A 19,799-nucleotide genomic window follows, 5' to 3' on the forward strand; every position below is an offset into this window, starting at 1 on the left:
AGCTCGGCCCCAGTGCACTGGTTCCCCGAATAAACCTCGTGTGCTTGCATCAAGAAGGTCTCTCTTGAATTATTGGGGTGTCGGCTTATCCCGAGACTTGAGTGAGGGTCTCCCCACTCTGGGGGTCTTTCAGATCCACACTCAAAGCCCTGGGCCCTGATGAGGAGGGGAACAGTACCAGCTGGTTGTGCTTTCTGGCTTACACCACATTCCCCCATGTCTCAACAGTCACACCTCAGCTCAAAGTTCTGGGTGGTTTTCACTGGCAGAGGATCTGCAGGATGGCCAGACAGACAGGTCAAGAAGGGGACATTGCAGAGGGACCAAGTTGTCATTTGAGAGCTGGGCAAACTTTACTTTTAAAACAGAGTCCCTCACTCCTGCTGATCCTCACAGGCCCCTTCTGGCCATAGTGAGACTCCAGAAGAGGCTCAAAGCAATGCTGTGTTTGGCGTCTTAGATTACATAGAACTCGGGGGTTCCTGGTGTAATGGCCGAGAAAGTCTGTGCGTTCGGTGTCAGCCATCCACCCACAGTCACTCCTGCTGGCCACACATCGTGAAAAAGGAGTGTTGCTCTGATTTCCTTTTCCTAGTTACTGTCCTACCCTTCTCTCTTCTCAGCTAAATTGCTACCCCTTTGTTATCATTTTCATGAAAGTCTTCGGAAGGGGAGGAGGCTCGAGGAGACTTGGTTTCTTGCTTGTGTTTATTGAGGAGTAGCCTTCCACCACCATCAGGCTGGAGCTACTCCTGCTCCCCGCCCTAGCCCTCCATGGAGTTTGAGAAAACAGAATTAAGTATGCAAACCATCCAGGGAAAAACACAGGCTTTATTCTACTGCTTCAAATACAGTCGGCGAGAAAGGATGCTATAAGCTCACCAGGCAAGAGGCAGGGCTCATATGATGGGGCAAGTTCCTGTCCTGGGGGGGAGAGGCCTGGTACCCTAGGGCTGCTCATGAGGAAGGTGCAGATGGGATCGTGGGCAACACTGCTCTTTTTTTTTTAATCTTACGTGTATGGGTGTTTTGCCTGCATATATGTCTGTGCATGTGTGTGCCTTGTGCCCATAGCCTCCAATGTCAGAAGGTCCCACACACCTCTTGCGGGCTCCCAGACAGGCTCAACAGACACAGTAGACATCCAGCTTCCTCCTGCATCACTGTTTGCCATTCCTCAATGCCTCACAAACACATATCTCACTACTGTCAGTTTCTGGTCTTTTGTTCCCTGTGTGCAGTGGAGACCCACATTACCACCTTATCCTAGAGCAATCCTCCAAAAAAAAAAAAAAAAAAAAAAAAAGAAGGCCAGGGAACAACCAACGATGGCCAGGAAAAGCAACAGGACAGAAAGTGGCTAGGAAAGAGGAAGGTGCTCCAAGCACAAAGAGCTCACCCACAAAGAGCTCACCCACAAAGGCTCACCCACAAAGAGCTCACCCACAAAGGCTCACCCACAAAGACTCAGCAACCTGTCCAAGCAGCTGGTGAGTGGCTGGAGCAGGCACTACTACAGAGATCCTGCCCAGGAGACCACAGACCCTGTGCAGTGCTGGCCAGGGAGGTACCAAAGCCTGCGCCTGCAGACTTGTGCTCCCCATGCACCTTAGTAGAAAAGCTCAGCTCTGAGAACCTTCATACAACGTACCTGATAACCGCTTAGCAGTGCACTCCTGGAAACCCAGACTGCGGCTTCCCATTTTACCTCATTTAAATATTAGTTACTCTCTCCCCTTCAGTCTACAGAGTGGGAGAGCATGGGTGGTGTAGCAAGGGAAGAAATTAAGGGGCAAAATAAATAGTGAAGAAAAGGAGACTGGAAACTAAAGGGATAAGCACAGAGAGGACATAAGAGGACATAGGGCACAGCTCCTTGGAGAAACCACCAGCAGTATATAGACAGTGAGCCTGTTTGGTCAGTGGGGCTGGAGAGCTCTAGTACCAGGGTCCCATGGGCTGCCATGCTGGGGGTGGGGGTGGGGTAGGGGTCTTATGAAGCTGTGTAGTTATCATAATAGAAAACTCTCAATCAACAACCCCATGGGTACAAACACTTGAGATGAAATCTCCTTGTCCAGGTGACTGGTATACAAAGGCAAGACGGTGCATTTCCTCCTGTCCAAGCAGGGGTTAAATTCCTGGGATTGTCTGCAACATAACAGTGTAAGATATAACTAATCTTTTTCTAGGAAAAAGCCAGCAATGCCAGGTCACAAGTCCAGTTAATTCAGAGATGTTCCAGGGAGCATGGCAGCCAGCAATGTCCAAATGAGGGAGACTTGGTGGTAAAGGTCCCTGGTTCCTAATGTGGCTGCTCCTTCAACTCTCTGGGAAAGCCAAGCTGTCCACTGCTGAGTCCTTAGGATGCTCAGCTCAGGTGTCGGCTGAGTTGACCTCTTTGGAACAGAAGTAGTGCACAACCACTCCATTTGGGTATCTTGCAAATGCACTGTGTGGAAGAATAGCTTTGAGGTGAGTGACAGAACAGTCTTCTCCAACAGTACTATCCCCAGCAGCCACCCAGACTCCAAAGAACAGTCTACTCCCATATCTCTGGAATGCTGTGGTACCACTTTTCCAAACAGCCAGAGCATGAACCATACAACATTTAAGTTCATGGAAACATTTTTGTTATTCTATCAGTTCAGGGTTGAGGGTTTGGGTCAGTGGTAGTGTGACCCTCAGTAGTGCTATCAACCAACCAACCAAACAAACAACAAGCCAGGTAAATAAATGTGCAAACAAAAAGCTCGATTCTGGGGGATGACGTTCAGTGGAACATGTTTCAGGCTAGTTGTAATGAATGACAGCAAGGCAGGCCTCTGCAAAGAAAGAGTTCTAGCAGAGTAAGAGGCAACTCCTGCCCCTTCCAGGCCAGGGGGCTGACTCTCCGGCATGTCTTTTTTTTTTTTTTCCCCCTCCAGCATGTCTTAACACAGAGTAATGATTGTTGTAGAGTACAATGACTCAGGAGGCTGCTCGAGTCATGAGACAGCAGGTTTTCTCCCTTGGGTGGCTCATCCTGTCTACCTGGCATGGTGGTACAAGCACTGGGGTGTGGCTGAGGCAGGAGGGTTGAGTTCCAAATTAGCCTGAGCTATCCAGCCAGCCCATGTCTCAAGAAGACTTTCTGTATGTCTCCTAAACTCCTACTGACTCTCTGGCTCCTGTTCATTTTAGCTGTCCGAGGAATAGAGCTTTCTGAGCCAGAGTTCAACATCTCTGTGCCATGTCAGGTCTTTAAACTATCAAAGAGTCTCCCCAACAGATGATATGAGTTGCTCTCTCAAAGCTCAAGAACTCAATGACACAAGACAGCTTCTGTCCATGGTGGGTGTGAGGTCAGTGCTGTCCATGTGACAGAATCTAGGATCACCTGGCATCTGACATTCCTGAGGGGGAATTATCTTGATTTTGTTAACCGATGTGGGAAGACCAATCTTGATTGTGGGTATGACTATTCCCTTGGTAGTTCGTTCTCTCTCTCTCTCTCTCTCTCTCTCTCTCTCTCTCTCTCTCTCTCTCTCCTCCCTCCCTCCCTCCCTCCCTCCCTCCCTCCCTCCCTCCCTCCCTCCCTCTCTCTCTCTCTCTCTCTCTCTCTCTCTCTCTCTCGAACCCCATCTGCCTCCAGATGCTGCTCGGGAAGGGGCTCACCTGTTCCCAATCTTCTTCTTGCACACCATGCACACTTTCTCCTCGGTGATGATGCACTTCACCTGCTGGTGTAAAATCCGCTCTTCCTGAACCTGGGAGAAATTGGACAAGTTCCACGTCCAGGTGTAGAAACAGAAGTAGAAGCTGGCATTGTTTGTGTCTTCAGCTTACAAAGATTCCACTAAACGCCATTCTGACTGCCAGATCACCTGAGCTATGTGCTTCCTTGATGACAATTATGTGAAAAGTGTCTCAATTAAAACCCAAAGCCCACCGAGCATGGTGGTGCAGGTCTTTAATTCCAGAACTAGGGAGACAGAGACAGGTAGATCTCTGTGAATTCAAGGACAGCCTGGTCTACAGAGTGAGTTTCAGGGTACCCAGTACAGTTACACAGAGAAACCCTGTCTCAACCAACCAACCAACCAACTAACCAACCAACCAACCAAACCCCAAAGACCCCCCAAAAGTGTGGAAGGCCCATACTCTCAGGAACTCGGCATGGAGAAGGTTCTTGAGCACTTGATTGAATCGTTTCTTTTGTGCATTTTCTTCCAAGACCTTTTCTAAAAAGATGCGTATGTCATTGATCTGAGTGTTTGCCGGTAGAAGGTTGATCGCCTAGGGGCAGTGACCGGATAGAGATGGGTTAGGGAGCTCAGGAGTGAGACCAAAAGCTTGTGCCTACCCCCTTCCCCGACCCTCTTCTCACTCCTGCTCCATCTGCAGGCCCCTGACCTTGGTGGTATCTAATTTGCTGTAGTGCAGCTCCAGGACCTGCAGGGCAGCCTGGAGGTTGGCCTGTGGCTCCAGCAGCTCCAGTTTGATTGGCCCCAGGCAGTGGATGCTGGGGGGTGACAGGTACATCCGAAGCAGGGACAAATATACCTGTTTCATAGATACAAACATGTATGTCAGGCTAGCAGCAACCCTCCTAGAACCCCCAGCCCTGAGCCTCCCTGATGATTAGAGAGGGCTGGTGGATAGCAACCACTGGCATGGAGTACTCCAGATTCATCACCTTCCCCTTAATTTTTGGCAAAGTCAAAGAGCCAAATGAGGATGCCAATTATTGCTTTTTCCCTGAATGCCTTGTATTTATTTAACGTTATATCATTCCCAGAAAGTTAACACTGCCAAATAACCTGATGATTCTTCATTTTCTTATGCTTTGAAGGCTGACAGCCTGGCCATGTTTCTGACTGGTTCTAGTGGCACAGGGGCACTCCATCCTATCACTCTTTCTTTTTTTAATTAATTTTTATTTTTTATGTGCATTGGTATTTACTTTGCCATGGAACTGGAACTACAGACAGTTGTGAGCTGCCAGGTGGGTGCTGGGAATCAAACGCAGGTCCTCTGGGAGAGCATTCAGTGCTCTTAACCCCTGAGTCATCTCTCCAGCCCGCGTCCTGGCACTCTTGACAGATACTTCTATCCTGTGCGTCATTTAGCAGCATCTCTGACCTCTACCCCCAGATTCCCGCCCCACTCCCAGTCACACCAAATCACAAATGTCTTGTGGTACTGACAAACTGATGCATAATCAGACCCTTCCTCCGAGATGGGCCAATCCACATTAATTTAATACATGAATCAGAGTTCTTGAGAGGGACAGGGTGCTATTACTAATCAGGTGGGTGGCAACCGATCTTCCCCAGTAAACATATGCTAACAATCATTTAGTGCACTGACATATTGTGTCTCAGTGATTGATACAAGTGCCACTTGTGGCCACACTGGATGGGGTGGGGTCTGCTAGAGTGACAGGAAGTGCACATGCTCCCTTGGTCACAGCTGCTACTTACATCTTTGTTGCCTTCTTTGTTTTGGTCGTAGTGTTTGTGGCAGTACCTGCAAGGGAGGAAGTGGTGAGGGCAGGCAAGAGAGACTACACGCAAGGCGTCTATGTTGCTGCCAATGGTAACGGGAGAGGGCCAGCAGGGGAGGTGATGGTCCCTCTGCAGCTGGGCGTGGGGTGGCCTTCCTGGCTGCTCACTCCTGGGAGGGCTTGCCTTGAGACTCCTGCGGATGTGGGAGAGCAGCGCTGACTTACTCCTTAGCCATCTTTGTGTCCTTCAAGATGTGGACATAGATGAAGAGGGCTTGTTCGTGCTTCCCCATTCGTCCCAACAGGAGAGCTCTTTCTTCTAAGAGGCCTAGGAGGGGAAAGGACTCCAAGTAGCTGCCACTGTCGTTACACATGCACAAGATTAGGGACTGAGCAACTCCAGGAAGATATACTGGGGCAATACAAATATAAGTGGAGAATGGCAAGATGGCTCAGTGGGTAACAGCACCTGCTGCCAAATCTGATGAGTTGAGTCCAATCCCTAGGCCTTGTACAAGGTGTCCTTTGACCTCTAGATATGTACGATGGCATACATGCACAAATAGGCAAATGGAATAAAAATATAAAGAATAATAAATGGAGTTTTTTTTTTTTTAAATGTCAAACCAATCCTCCAAAAACATAAAAATCCAAACCAAAGAAAGGGATGGGTTCCAGCTCAGAGGTAGAGTACAAGCTTAACACATGAAAGGGGTCAATCCCAAGCACCAAAATACTAAAAATACTATTACCTTTTTTGGAAAGGGAGAAAACTATTAAAAGATGTTTTTAAAGAAGAAGGAAGCTAATTTAGGAGGTATTGTACCCACCCTCATCTTTTTTTTTTTTTTTTTGTAGATAGGGTCTCATGTAGCCTTGGCTGTCCTGGAATTCACTATGCAGACCAGGATGGCCTCAAACTCACAGAGATCTGTCTGCCTCTGTCTCCTGAGTGCTGGGATTAAAGGTGTGCCCCACCACGCCTGGCCATATCTCAACTTTTTAACAATTACTCATAAACTGAGTAAGGGCACTCACTAAACAGCCAACTTTACACGGACTGGGAACTCCAGTGAAGGGGAGGCAAAGACTTGGTGTTGGTGTTCACAGGGCTGATGCCAGACAGGGTTATCTTTTTCTTGATGAGTCACACCAGGCTACAAGAAGTACTCAACAATGAGTTCCAACAAGAACTCCTTCTAAAGCAACAGATGACAATCTACAAATTAGCACATTGTTCACACCCAGAGTTTACTCTCAGCCTCAGCAAAAAAGTGATGTGGAGGAACGGGAGCACTGGCCTGGACGCCTGGGCCCTCCTCACACACCCACCTTTGAGGCCTGGAGAATGGTGATGAAGGCATACACTTGACACTCACCATCAAAGGGAAAATCACAGATGAGCCGGCCTGGGTCATAGTAGCTGGAAATCTCCAAGAACATGAGCAGTTTCTGTCGGTATTCTCCCAGCTCGCCCATTTCCTCTCCAGCAGGGACGGGACTTTTGCCTTTAAGGGAAACCAAGCGCCACATGAAAGGAGGCTGCTAAGCAATAACGTGGGGTCAAATGAGGGCAACGGGCTCAGTGATGTCACCCTGTGATCAAGGAAGGGCCTCAAGGAGGTTTCCCAATGGTTCTTGTACTCCGTGGTTGCTCTGGCCTTAAAACACCAGTGTGACATTAAGGAAGTCTGTGAGCAGAGAACCATGATGGTCAATAGGTCTCTTGGCAACACAGCTGTCATCTTACAGACAGATCTGTCCTTCTGTCCTACCTGGGAGGACTCCCAGAGATACCCAGACCCAGACCACTCAGTGTCTCAGACTCCCCTAAAGGTCCTCCCACCCACAGAGAACAGCAGGGCCTGTTTCCCAACACTACACACAGGCACCGGTGTCGGGGCCACCTGCTTTGGATGGGCATGGATACCTGTGGGCAGGGACAGAAGGTAGTCTTTCATCAGACTCTGTACTTTCTCACAGTACAGCTGGATCAGACAGTTGTGGAACCGTGAGCCCGTCTCCTCCCACACGTGGATGACATGCTCCTGAGGTGGAATGAAGGTCATTCTCGTTGGTACCCTCCATGCTGTGAGCTCATCTCCCGGTCTCCCTCTCAGGTCCCATACCACTTGTTCCCTAACTAAGTTGCAAAGATTACCAAGAGGCAGCTCTTCCAAAACCACAACAAACCCAGTGAGGTCAGGGAGGGTTTCTTCAATTTTCAATCTAAACTGAAACTCACTTTGTAGACCAGGCTGGCCTTGAGCTCACAGAGATCTGCCTGCCTCTGCCTCCCAAGTGCTAGGATTAAACACCATCATTCTTGGTTCCCTCGGTTCTCTATTAGATTGAGAAGCTTTCATTATGGGCGGTGTTCCTAGCTTGGTTCCTAGGGTTGCTTTCTTCAGAGGAAGCTGAAATAACCATCTTTGCAGTCCCACCAAGACCCATGTGACCCCACCCTACCCGGAATCTGAACTGCATAAGTGACCCTAGATACTAGGGTTAAGGTCTTTGGGGGGGAAAAAAAACCAAAAACAAAAAAACTGTACTTTACCAGGTAAGGAATGGCCAGACCCTTGAAATTCTCTATTAAGAAGTTGAGCACTCGATCTCGTGGCAGAGACTCCACCTCCGGGAGGTCTTCGGTGAATATCTGTCAGAACAAACCTGTATTCTACAAGCAGAACCTCTGTGCTTGTAAGTGCAGACTCTTGGAGGGGAAGGGTGGACAAGGGACCAGTAGCTGGCTGATAGACGGCAGGCTAAGCTGGCACCTAATGGTCTTAGGACAAGGTTCCTTTTACTTATATACAGTCTGGTCTCACATGTCCATGCCACCCTATGACTCCAAAGGAATGGGCAGTTCAGCCTCCTCCTGTATCTGTGGCTCTTTCACCAAATACAATCTGGATCAAGTCCAAGGCCTATGACCTACCTTCAGGCCATCTTCTGGGAAGTCTCTCAACACCCAAACCGAGTAGGAAAAAATCAAATGTAGGTTTTCTGTGCCTTCAAAGGAAAAGTAAGGTTTGTTAGCAGTAGACAAAAGTCAGGCCTGTCCAATAAGATTGGAAGGGTAGGTGTGTAGGTATAGATTCATTTGTGGACAAGACAGACACAAGCACCAGCCATTCAGACCTGCTTGTTCCTCATGGCCTGCCCACATACTAAAGGGCTTCATGGTTGAATTATTGATGCCAGGCAGAAGAACAGAACCGATGGAATACAATGGAAGGGACTGAGCAGACTCAAGAGTAGAGGGAGACAAGGCCCACACAAATAGGAGCCACCTCCACAGCTCTTAAAAGTGGGGCTCAGGGCTGGATGTGGTACCACACACATCTGATCCTAGCACTCGGGAGGCAGAGGCAGGTGAACCTCTGTAAGTCTGAGACTAGCCTGGTCTACACAGAGAGGCTCCGTCTCAAAAACCACCACCATAACAGGGCTCACCCAAGTGCTGCAGATACTGCACCGTCCTCTCGTGGCCTTTCAGAGGTGAGTTTGCTTTCTTGGACTGGTCCACTAGCACCTGCAGAGCTGGCCACAAAGCCCAAGAACAAACACATGAGCCTCTTCCTCGTGTGAGGTTCATCGGATGCTGCCACTATAGCAAGCGTCCCCTGCCCCCAGGCTCCGGAAGGACCTGTGAGTCACCTTTCTCATGAAGCCCCTTCTTCTCGTACAGGATGATGAGTTCACTGTACTTGTGAGCCTTCTTTAGCACATGCTCACTTTCCTCAATGTGACAGTGGTTGTTCTCCAGGCGTAGCAAAGGAGCCACCAGGGCCACATTTGTCTGGGGGGAGATGAGGCTGACACAGGATCACGTGGGGCAGCAGCAGAAGCTCCCTCCTGGAAGCCCCACCCTTTGCTAGCTCAGGCCTGCTCCAGGCTCAAAGGTCCCACACAACAAGCATAGGAAAGCAAATGGTCCTTGTTACAGAATGACAAGTGGCGGCCTTTAGGTCATTTCTATACCCTTCAGCACACGTCTCAATGTTCTGGGGGAAGCAAAGTGGTGACTTTCCTTGAGTTATAACTGCCCCTGTTGAGACTGTGGCAGTAACTTCAATTTTACTACAAAGGAACCTCCCAAATGAATATCTTGCCTTATCTCCTACAGAGAGCCCTGCAACATCCCCAGAGTTTGAGAGTGAGGGGACTGGCATCCTGACACAACTCACATGAAGGTAGCACTTGAGCAGAGTGGTGTCGATGATCTGTAGTAACTTCTTCTTGGACTTGATGGTGGGAGTGCCTTCCATGAGTGGGGAGGTGCTGGACTGATGATCCGAGTCATTCAGCTTCTTTACCAACTGACTCCGTTTCTGGAAATGGCAAAAACATGGAGTCAAAACCCAGGACTAGATCTTCCTTCATCACCCAAGCTACTGAGTTAACTCTGAATGCCTCCAAATCAGCTCTTGCCTATCACCCAGGGTCTCACAACAGCATTCTTGCTTTGCCAAAGGTCAAAGACATGACTGTCACATTGCCACAGACCCAGTGATAATGGTGATGTACTCCTGCTTTGTTTCTGCAGTGCTAGGGATCCAACCTCAGGCCTTGCATATGCCAGGCAAGTGCTCCACCAAAGAGCTACACTCTAACCCCAATTGTTTCTAAGATTAGCTTTTGCCTGTTCTAAAACCTCATCCAGCTGAGTATGGAGGCACATGCCTGTGATCACAGCTACTCAGAGAATTCAAGATCATGAATTCAAGCTTAACTTAGGCAATCTAGTGAGACCACATTTCAACATAAATAAATGAATAAAAACAATCTTTAGATAATGTAGTCATCTACTTTGTACTTCTTTGAATCTGCCAAAGCCCATGGTCTTGTTTGGCAAAACACTGGTGCTGCTTAATTCCATGCATCCCCAAAGTCATGGGGACCAGGGAAAAGTGTGCTCCGCTTCCTAAAGCTGAGATGGCAGAAGCCAAAGGACATGAGCTTCTGGAAACACTGTATCCTAGGAACTGTCTTTACTTGGTCCAGGGCTCATCTATAAAGCCTCTGACACAAATGCCTACAAGGAAACAAACAGGAACAATTTGTGACAAAATGTGAGTTAAGAAGCTTGAAGAGGGCTGGGATACAATTCAGTTGGTGTGTTCTTGTTTCCCATGCAGAAACCCCCAGCATCACAGAAACTGGGTTTAATGGCGTACACCTGTAGTCCCAGCACTTGGGAAACGAAGGCAGGAGGATTAGAACTTAAGATCATCTTAGCTACATAGGGAGTTCAAGTTCAGCCTGGGCTACATGAGATCCTATTTCAAAAACACTGAGCTTTGGGGAGAGCTAAGTTGTAGTGCTGATTTTAAAAATTAAACCATAAATGTATGTTACAGAAGAATAATTATTGACAAAGAAGGACTTTCCCAATATATAGCTAAATTTTAAGCTGTAAACTATAAAACAGGAAATACATTTGATTTCATTTAATAAATAATAACAATAAAATGGGTTGGAGAAATGGCACAGTGGCTAAGAGCACAGGTTCTTCATCAAAGAACCTGGGTTCAATCCCAGCACACACATGGGAGCACACAACTGTTTGTAACTCTGGTTCCAGGGCACCCAATGCCCTCTTCTGTCCTCTGCTAACACCAGGAATGCATCTGTTATACAGACACACAGTCAACAGAACAGCCATAATCATAAAAACAAAAGTAAAACTCTTAAACAGGGAGAAGCTAGTTCATGAATACACATAAGAAACTAAACAAACAATGCCCAAGTGTTGGTTACTTCTCTTAGGGAGACCTATGGGTGTTATGTTTCTGGCTTATACTTTGTTTTAGAGGCAGAGTTTCAGTATGTAGCTGTGGCTGTCCTGGAACTTGCTCTGTAGGCCAGGCTGGCCTCAAACTCAGAGATCCGTCTGCCTCTGCCTCCCGAGTGCTGGGATTAAAGGCCTGCTCCACTATGCCCCCGTGGCTTGTATTTTCTATGTTTCTCAAATTACAGGCATTTCCCCCCACCACACTCAATTATATACTGCATGAAAAAGTCATAATAATTAAAATTTACCCCTTTTAGGTCAGATAATAACTTATTATGAATATGTTTCCTGATACGAGGATTTGATTTAAAACAAAACAGCTCTCACCCTTAACCAAGGAGCTATGGAGAGCTGTTGGCTTCTAGGGGAGTGAGTGTCAATTAAAGACTTTAAGGGCATGGCACCAGAGGATGGCCCCACACCTATGTAGTATGCAGACAGCACAAATTGGAGATGATGGGTTTTTCTTGAGGAGGTTTGGGAGAAATTAAGGGTGAATATGATCAAAATACATTGTATGTAATTCTCAAAGAATTCGTAAAAGTACTTAAAAGGCAAAAATAAAAAGGCTCACTGGTACTATTAGGTTGGGCGCCAACTGAAGGCAAAGGTGTAATGATTTCACTTGACCCAAGATAAATGGCAAATGGGTGTTTATTGGGGAACACTTACACAGATAATAATAAAGAACCACGGGAGCATTTCTCTGCCCTTCCGATCGGATCTGCTGACCCAAGAGAAAGAAACCGCAAGAGAGACCACACCTCAGCTTTCTTCTTTCTGCTTCCATCTGCCTGAAGCCACGCCCAAAGGCGTGTGCACCGTTACAGGTTCACAGGCAAGATGCTGCTGCACTCACTGGTATTATTAGGTTGGAGTCAGCAGCAGATGGCACTCTCTGACTTCCACAGTATTCACTTATGGACCTCTTGCAGTCCTATCATTGCTACAGAGAAGCAGGGATGGGACTCTGAGGCAGAGGCTCCCACACCTGTGTATTAGGCCTACCTGTGTCAGGTAGTCAATGAGAGCTAAGTGAGCCTTCTCCAATTCGGCACCAGAGAGTGTGGGCAGTGGGTTGGGGTACTGCAGCTGCTTCCTGTAGTCCGTGGGGAGCAGGTCAGGGTACAAGCCCATCACATGGGTGGGATCTGTAAGAAATGCAAGTGCACAAAATACAACATGACTGTATGATAGGAAAGTAAGCCCCAGATCCACGGTCTATTGCTTATGAGACAGGGTCTATATAACCCTGACTGGTCACAACTTTATTGCATAAATTAGGCTGACCTCAGATTTGTGGTAATCCTCCTGCTTCTGCCTCACAAGTGCTACAACTATAGACATACATAGCATGCCTGGATTACCCCCTCAACCAAGGGTAAGCCTCCTAGTTATGATCTGAACACTTATGTAAATTTCAACAAAATGTCACAAAACAGCATGACTCACAGACACAGAATTAGAACTACTTAACAACTCTCTAAAAGAAGCAGACTTTTCAAAACTTGCAATGGAAAAAAACTGATATTTAAGTGAAAAGACCAACTTGTAGAATATTTAACTAAGCAAAGATGTGTCACATTTGTTTATGCTGTAGAATATTACTTTAACTGTATAAAGGTATGTTACTTTTGTTTATGCTGTATTTGTTTTAACAATATAAGGATGTGTTTAATTACGTAAAGATGTATTGCCATCTGTTTCATCTTGCCTAACTAAGGCACCTGATTGGGCTAATAAAAGGCTAAACAGCCAATAGCTAGGCAGGAGAAAGGACAGGTAGGGCTGCCAGGCAAAGAAAATAAATCTGAGGAGAAATCTAGACTTGAGAGAATAGAAGAACGAGAGGAGGAGACAAGGGACATGCCCAAGGCAAGAAGCCAGTCAGACACTAACAAGCAAGCCAGACATAGAAGCAGTGAAAGTAAGACACACAGAAGAAGGCAATAAGCCCCAAGGCAAAAGGCAGATAAAGAGAACTGGTCAAATCAAGTTAAAACAGATAGCCAGAAACAAGTCTACTAGGCCAAACACTTAAAACTAAGAAATCTCTGTGATGTGGAAGCTGGTTTGTGGCCCAGCACACACACACACACACACACACACACACACACACACACACACACACACACACACACACACACACACACACACACACAGGAATTACAAAAAAACTGATTTGTTTTTATTTTATGTGCACTAGTATTTTGCCTGCATGTATGTCTGTGTAAAGGTGTGGAAGCCCCCTGGAAATAGAGTTATAGGCAGTTGTGAGCTGCCATGTGGGTGCTGGGAATTGAACCCAGGTCCCCTGGAAGAACAACCAGTGCTCTTAACTGCTGAACCATCTCTCCAGCCCCCCCCAGAGTAATTTTTAAAGTGATTAAAAATTTAATGTAATGAAATATATTAAAAATCACAATTAAAAAATCCAACATCAAAAAGGTCTTTTTTACCCTTTAGAATTTAGTATATATAGCCACAGTGTGTGAAAGAGGCATATTATTTACAACTGCAATTTTGGAAATAATGCATCCGTCCTTCAACAGCAGAATAAAGCATTTTATTTTAGCTGGTAAGAGTGTTATGACATCATGTACACCGTAATTATGAAGCATACACAGGAAGTATATGACATTATGATCACAATTCTGTTAAAAATGTATAAGTGTCGAAAACATCTGTTACGAAGAAGGGACAAAATGAGTAACAAACTCAGATCAAAATTTCTTAAAAGCTCTTCTTCCCATTCTTAAAACTTCTGTACCAACAACTTATACTTTATTTCCCCTTAGAAAAATATCAGAGTTGGGCAAAGGAAGGCCACCTCCCTTGCAATGGACATGAGACCTTGGCAAGCCAACCGGAAGGCAGATCTTCCCTTGAGGCTCCGAGCCTACTTAACGCATGTTACAGTATCTGGACCATCTCAGACCCTGTTCCTCAGGATCAGCAATCTGACAAAAATGGGTAACGAGGAGCAGCTGGCAACACGGGAGCCCCACCAACACACACCCTTGGGGAGGGGGACACTATAGAGAACAGGAAGTGCACACACTACCTTCACCCACCTCCTGTGCCTACATCCACACCTACAGTCTACTGAGCGCCTTGTGGTGAGAGGCTAGGAGAGCAGCTCAAGGGTGGAACTCTAGCATGTTCAAGTCCCAGGTTTCAATTCAAGCACTGAAAAGTCAAAAAGCCTTGCAATGCCACCTAAGGCCTATCAAACTCCAAGCTCCCTTGTAGCCCTCAGCAGTCTTTGAAATTTAGCTCCAGGGTATCTTTCTGGCACGGTCTACCACACACCACCAAATGGCACACTGGACCCACAGGTCACTGGACACAGGAAGGGAGCTCCATGACTCCATGCTTCCCTTGACATTCATTTTCTCTTCATGCCTCTTCTTTCTTACTCTTGCTTGGTTGTGGCTTTGTACTGTCCTACTGTCTGAACTTCCTGGGTGCTGAGGTGACACAAATGTCAAGCACCATGTCGGGCCCCACTTCATCTCTCAGCTCTGAGAACTTTATTACACCCCACCCCCAATGTTTAACTGAGTTCTTCTCATAAAAGGACTATGTGTACCTGTGATATGCTGTATTACCCTAGAAGCCCAAGACTGAGGGCAGAGCTGGCACTGTCAACACTAAGGTTTGCTTAGAGAGGAGGAGGTTCTGAGACCAGGGTTACGCCACACACTCAAAACCAAGAACACAGACACATGAGAACAAGGAAATGATGTCCCTCATGCAGAGAAAGGACGTCAATTAGCTCTGCCCACTCTGCTTACTGGCCAGTTCCCGAATTCCCAGGCACTCTTCCTACCGCATGTACATGTGCTGGCTGCTCCCATAGCCTAGGATACTCTTCCCTGGATTCATGAAGGCACCATCTGCTGGTGGTAACTAAAATGCCCCATTTATAGAGATGCCTAACTATTTCATATTCAACTGCAATCCAGACTCCCCTCAGGACACAGGGCTGTGGTGACAGGGAGGTTATCAGTAGAATACAGAAGGGAGTGGCGGCAGAGCGAACACAGACATCTGAACCCAGCCCATGCTGCACTGGAGAAAGGGACCCTGCACTTGTAAACAGGGCATTTCAGCTACATGACACTGTGCCCCACTGTGGCGTCTGCCTCTGGCTCACACCTAATGTGCCTCTACATGGCTTCTTCGCCAATGCTATACTCCCAAACTCATCTCTGGCATGGCATTCTAGACTCATCCAAGTTTGGGTACTGTGAATTAGCTTACGTGTAGTTGCTAAAGTAGGAGATGATGTCATATTAGACAACAATCGCACTGGTCTGTGGGTATTCTTCCCAGATCACTAATGTTTGGAAATGACCTTGAGCAGGCTGGCTCACAACTCCAGATGAAAGCTTTAGCCACACAAGACCTAAAAGGAACAGAAAATCCCACACAAATGCCACTTCAATGCAAGTAGCAGCTGGTAGCAGCTTCAAGGACATATTTTCTGCTGAGTTAAGCCACCTGGGAAAGCTGCCAGTGCAGGTGAAACAAACAGCAGACATGCTCCCAGGGGATCTGCTTCCAGCCTCAGCACTGGGATGACATACAATCATACATCACTGCACTTGGCTTTTTGCATGGCTTCTGTGGGTTGATATCAGGTCCTCATGCTTGTAATGGCCACCACATGAAATCTTACTGAATGATTTCTCCAGCCCCGCCTCCCTTCTCAACAGCAACCTACTTCCTTTTGGTGAGTGCTGTCTTGCAAATTGTATTTGTGGTTGGAGGACTGGCTTAGCTTTCAGAACCAGAGGGCTCAAACCTCATTCCCTGTGCTAATACAGTCTGGGAAAGGGACCATGACCTAAACTTGTTGATCAGAATCTTTCAACCCTTAGAAGGTAAAGCAAGGATAATAAATGTGGCACACGTCCATCCTACACACTCCTCTTGTACAATATGATTTCCCTCCCTCAAGAGGAGTCTGGTTTCCCTTGTCTTCAGCTTGTGATGACCCCTGTACAGCAACAGAATCTAGCAGGCATGACAGTCACAAAAGCACTGAGGTGTCCACCTAGGTATCCTAGATTACACCCTCTGGGAAAAGTCAGCTGCTGTGCACAACACTTGATCAGCTCGCCAAGGACCCAGGACCCAGACAGCACCAACTTGTCAAACATGACAGTGAGCTGTCTTGGAAATGAATTGTCTAGCTGATGATCTCAGGTGCTGGCAACTGATACATTGCAGGTAGTAACTTTTACAGGGGAAGTGGTTATGTCAGAGCAGGGTCACCCAGTCTAATATGGCTATGAACTAATTTCTGACCTTTTCCCTGCTTTGAGGGCCTCCAGAGTTCCCTTTGGTACCATGCAAAACTGATCCGTCAATTTTATGGGTAGCTCCAAGCACAACAGAATGATTCTCTTAACCCTGTTCAATTGACCAAACTCTAGTGATCTCCAGTACTCAGAACTGATCTCCAGTACTCAGAACCAAGACCCAAGGTACTGGCCAGAGAGGGGTGTGGAAAGAGGAAGGAGAAGACAACGAAAGGGCACGGAAGAAAGCCAGGTGGAGGTAATAACAGACGCATGGTGCAATACTGCACACTGCTCTAATCACCTCACATAACCCCTCAGACTACTCTGGGGAGTGCTAGCATTTTTTTTTACAGGCCTGGTTTGTAGAGGACAAAACTGAAGCAGGGAGTCCAGTGCTTTGCACTGTATCAGTTACTCTCTACTGCTGCCACATGACCAAGGCAACATACAGGAGTGGCTTAAGATTCTGGGGGGATAAGAGTCTGTCGTGACAGGGGTGGCAACAAGCAGCAGACACGGTGGCTAGAGCAGAAGCTGAGGAGAGTGAAAGCGAAATGGCAAGAGTACATTCTCGAGCTTGTCTCCAGTGACACACTTCCTCTAGCAACGGTTCCTCCTAAACCTCCCAAACAGCACCGCCAACTGGGGACCAAATTTTCAACTGTCTGAGCTATAGCAGACATTCTCATTCAAGCCACCACACAGGTCACGCCCATGCTCCTCCCCACCACACTCTAACGGAGAGGGAGGGCTTTGCAGCACTGGCCTATGCTGGCTCTCAACAATGACTTACTGGTTAGCCCCAAACTTCTGTCCAGCCCTACATTCAGTGAACAATAGCTGATCATGACCCTTTGTTGGACGGATGAGTGTTACCTCTCTCTAATGATGAGGACAACGCATTCTGGAAAACTGGGAGCCTGCCTTACCAGATGAGACCACATTAAATAGGGTAGGGCTGTAAGTATGTAACCCACTGTGGCCCCTCATGAGAGCTTGTTAGGCACAGAAATCAACTGTGATGAGAGCGAGTCCCTTCTGTTCTCACTCCTCCCCATCATCCCCACTCTCTCCTCCACCAGCAACTCCCGTCAAAGCCACACCTGCTTGTTACCTGTGCCAAGTTTAGCAAAGACCTGCATGGATTCATCAAAGCGCTTCTGGCAGAAGAGGTTGAAGGCATACAAGTTCTTAATGTGATGGATTTGCTGCTGCTTCTCACTGTCTGAGTCATCTTTCATTTCCTAAGAAAAGACAAAATAAATACAAGCTCATTCACTCTCCAAATATTTGCCCTGCTCATTCTACGTGGTAAAACATTCTAGAAACCACAGGTGCTAACATAAAATGTACAGACTGCCCAACGAACTTTTTTTAATGAAAACTTTTACTTCTTAAAACAACTGCATTAAAAACTTGGTTACATAGTTTTCAAAAACTTTCATTCATTTATTTATTTATTTTGTTTTTCAAGGCAGGGTTTCTATGTGTAGCAGCTTTGGCTGTCCTGGTACTCACTCTATAGATTAGGCTGGCCTTTAACACACAGAGCTCTGCCTGCCTCTGCCTTCTGAGTGCTGGGATTAAAGCCATGTACGACCACTGCCTGGTTTAATTTTATGTATACAGGTGTTTTGCCTGCATATATGTCTGTGTACCGCATGTGTGCAGTGCCCATGGAGGCCAGCACAGAGCATCAGATTCCCCTGGAACTGGGTTACAGATAGTTGAGCTGTCATATGAGTACAGGTAATCCAGCCTAGGTCCTCTGCAAGTGCAGCAGTGCTCTTAACCTATGATTCATCTTCTAGCCCCTGGTTATATATTTAAAAACTATATTTATTTTTAGCCAGGCAGTGGTGGTTTACACCTTAATCCCAGCCCTTAGGAGGCAGAGGCAGGAGGATCTCTGTGAGTTCGAGGCCAGCCTGGTCTATAGGTGAGTTCCAGGACAGTCTCCAAAGCAATATAGAGAAACCCTGTCTTGAAAACAACTAACCAGGGCTGGAGAGATGGCTCAGCGGTTAAGAGCACTGACTGTTCTTCCAGAGGTCCTGAGTTCAATTCCCAGCAACCACACGGTAGCTCACAATCACCTTGAATGAGATCTGGTGACCTCTGCTGGCCTGCAGGCATAAGGCTGTATACACATATACACAATAAATAAAATATTAAAAAAAAAAAGAAAAGAAAACAACCAACCAACCAACCAACCAAAAAAACAAAATAGGGTAAGAAAGCTAATAAGGGCTGGGCATGATGATCCCAGCACTTGAGAGACAGAGATAGGGGGATTACTGTGAGTTCCAGATCAGTGTGGTCTACACAGAGAGTTCCAGGACAGTGAGGACTACATAGAGTGACCCTGTCTCAAAAATAAAAGAAGAGAAGAGAAAAGAAAAGGCTAATAGAAGCACGTGGGAATGACGTGAAATCAGAACAGAAGGGATGCCAATACACACTTCACTGGGGACTAATGGGCTGGAGAAGAAAGTGCACTCTTGACATCCCATGCACAGCCCTGGAATGACTGAGAGCCCAACATGCTCCAGGAGTGAAGGACTGTGTGACTTAAAGAGCTTGGAAATGTTCTGTTTATAGTCAAAGGCTAGTAAATGAGTTATTATTAGCTTTATCTCTCCTTCTAACCTTTCCTTCTTACATCTCTTTTGATCAGACATTACTACATTTAATTTGTTTCTTTAAAATGTTTCTCAGGCCAGGAGGTGGTGGTGGTACACACCTTTAATCCCAGCACTTGGAAGACAGAGGCAGGCTTATCTCTGTGAGTTCCAGGACAGCAGAGGAACTCTGTCTCAAAACAAAAAACAAAAACAAAAAAAACAAACCAAATGATAATGATAATAAAATAAAGCACCGCTCAGAGGACTAGTGAGATGGCTCAGTGGATAAGAATGCTTGCTGCACAAGTCTGGGGACCTGAGTTTAATTCCTGGAACCCATGTATAGATAGGTGCAAGGAGAGAGCCCACTACACAAAGCTGTCCTCTGATCTCCACATGTGTGCTGCAATACACATACACTCACACATATGAATACACATATACAAAATTTAAAACCAAGTACATACACAAACAAAATGCTTCTCAGTTTCTTTCTTTCCCTTCCCTCTCTGCTCCTTTCCTCCCTTCCCTTCTCTACCATCGCCCTAGCCTACTATTGTCAACACACGCTATGC

The 19,799-nt window shown here is 46.7% G+C and overlaps 1 protein-coding gene across 3 annotated transcripts in view; it reads right to left on the bottom strand.

Annotated features, from left to right (window-relative positions):
- Positions 1-811: 811 nt before the first annotated feature.
- Positions 812-19,799, bottom strand: part of Vps39 (VPS39 subunit of HOPS complex) — a 41,741-nt gene continuing 22,753 nt past the window's right edge. For all 3 annotated transcript variants that reach the window (XM_005064700.4, XM_005064699.4, XM_013121835.3), the window contains 15 exons: positions 17,715-17,844; positions 12,297-12,439; positions 9,682-9,825; positions 9,152-9,293; positions 8,948-9,034; positions 8,430-8,503; positions 8,049-8,147; positions 7,419-7,536; positions 6,868-6,996; positions 5,714-5,816; positions 5,466-5,511; positions 4,396-4,545; positions 4,144-4,278; positions 3,658-3,749; positions 812-2,452 (listed from right to left, as the gene is read on the bottom strand). In XM_005064700.4, coding sequence (XP_005064757.1) covers positions 2,377-2,452; positions 3,658-3,749; positions 4,144-4,278; positions 4,396-4,545; positions 5,466-5,511; positions 5,714-5,816; positions 6,868-6,996; positions 7,419-7,536; positions 8,049-8,147; positions 8,430-8,503; positions 8,948-9,034; positions 9,152-9,293; positions 9,682-9,825; positions 12,297-12,439; positions 17,715-17,844 — 1,668 coding nt within the window. In that variant the 3' untranslated portion in view covers positions 812-2,376. The remainder of the gene's footprint in view (positions 2,453-3,657; positions 3,750-4,143; positions 4,279-4,395; positions 4,546-5,465; positions 5,512-5,713; positions 5,817-6,867; positions 6,997-7,418; positions 7,537-8,048; positions 8,148-8,429; positions 8,504-8,947; positions 9,035-9,151; positions 9,294-9,681; positions 9,826-12,296; positions 12,440-17,714; positions 17,845-19,799) is intronic.

This window comes from Mesocricetus auratus, unplaced genomic scaffold (genome assembly GCF_017639785.1).
Source record: "Mesocricetus auratus isolate SY011 unplaced genomic scaffold, BCM_Maur_2.0 Super-Scaffold_100004, whole genome shotgun sequence".
Classification (NCBI taxonomy): domain Eukaryota; kingdom Metazoa; phylum Chordata; class Mammalia; order Rodentia; family Cricetidae; genus Mesocricetus; species Mesocricetus auratus.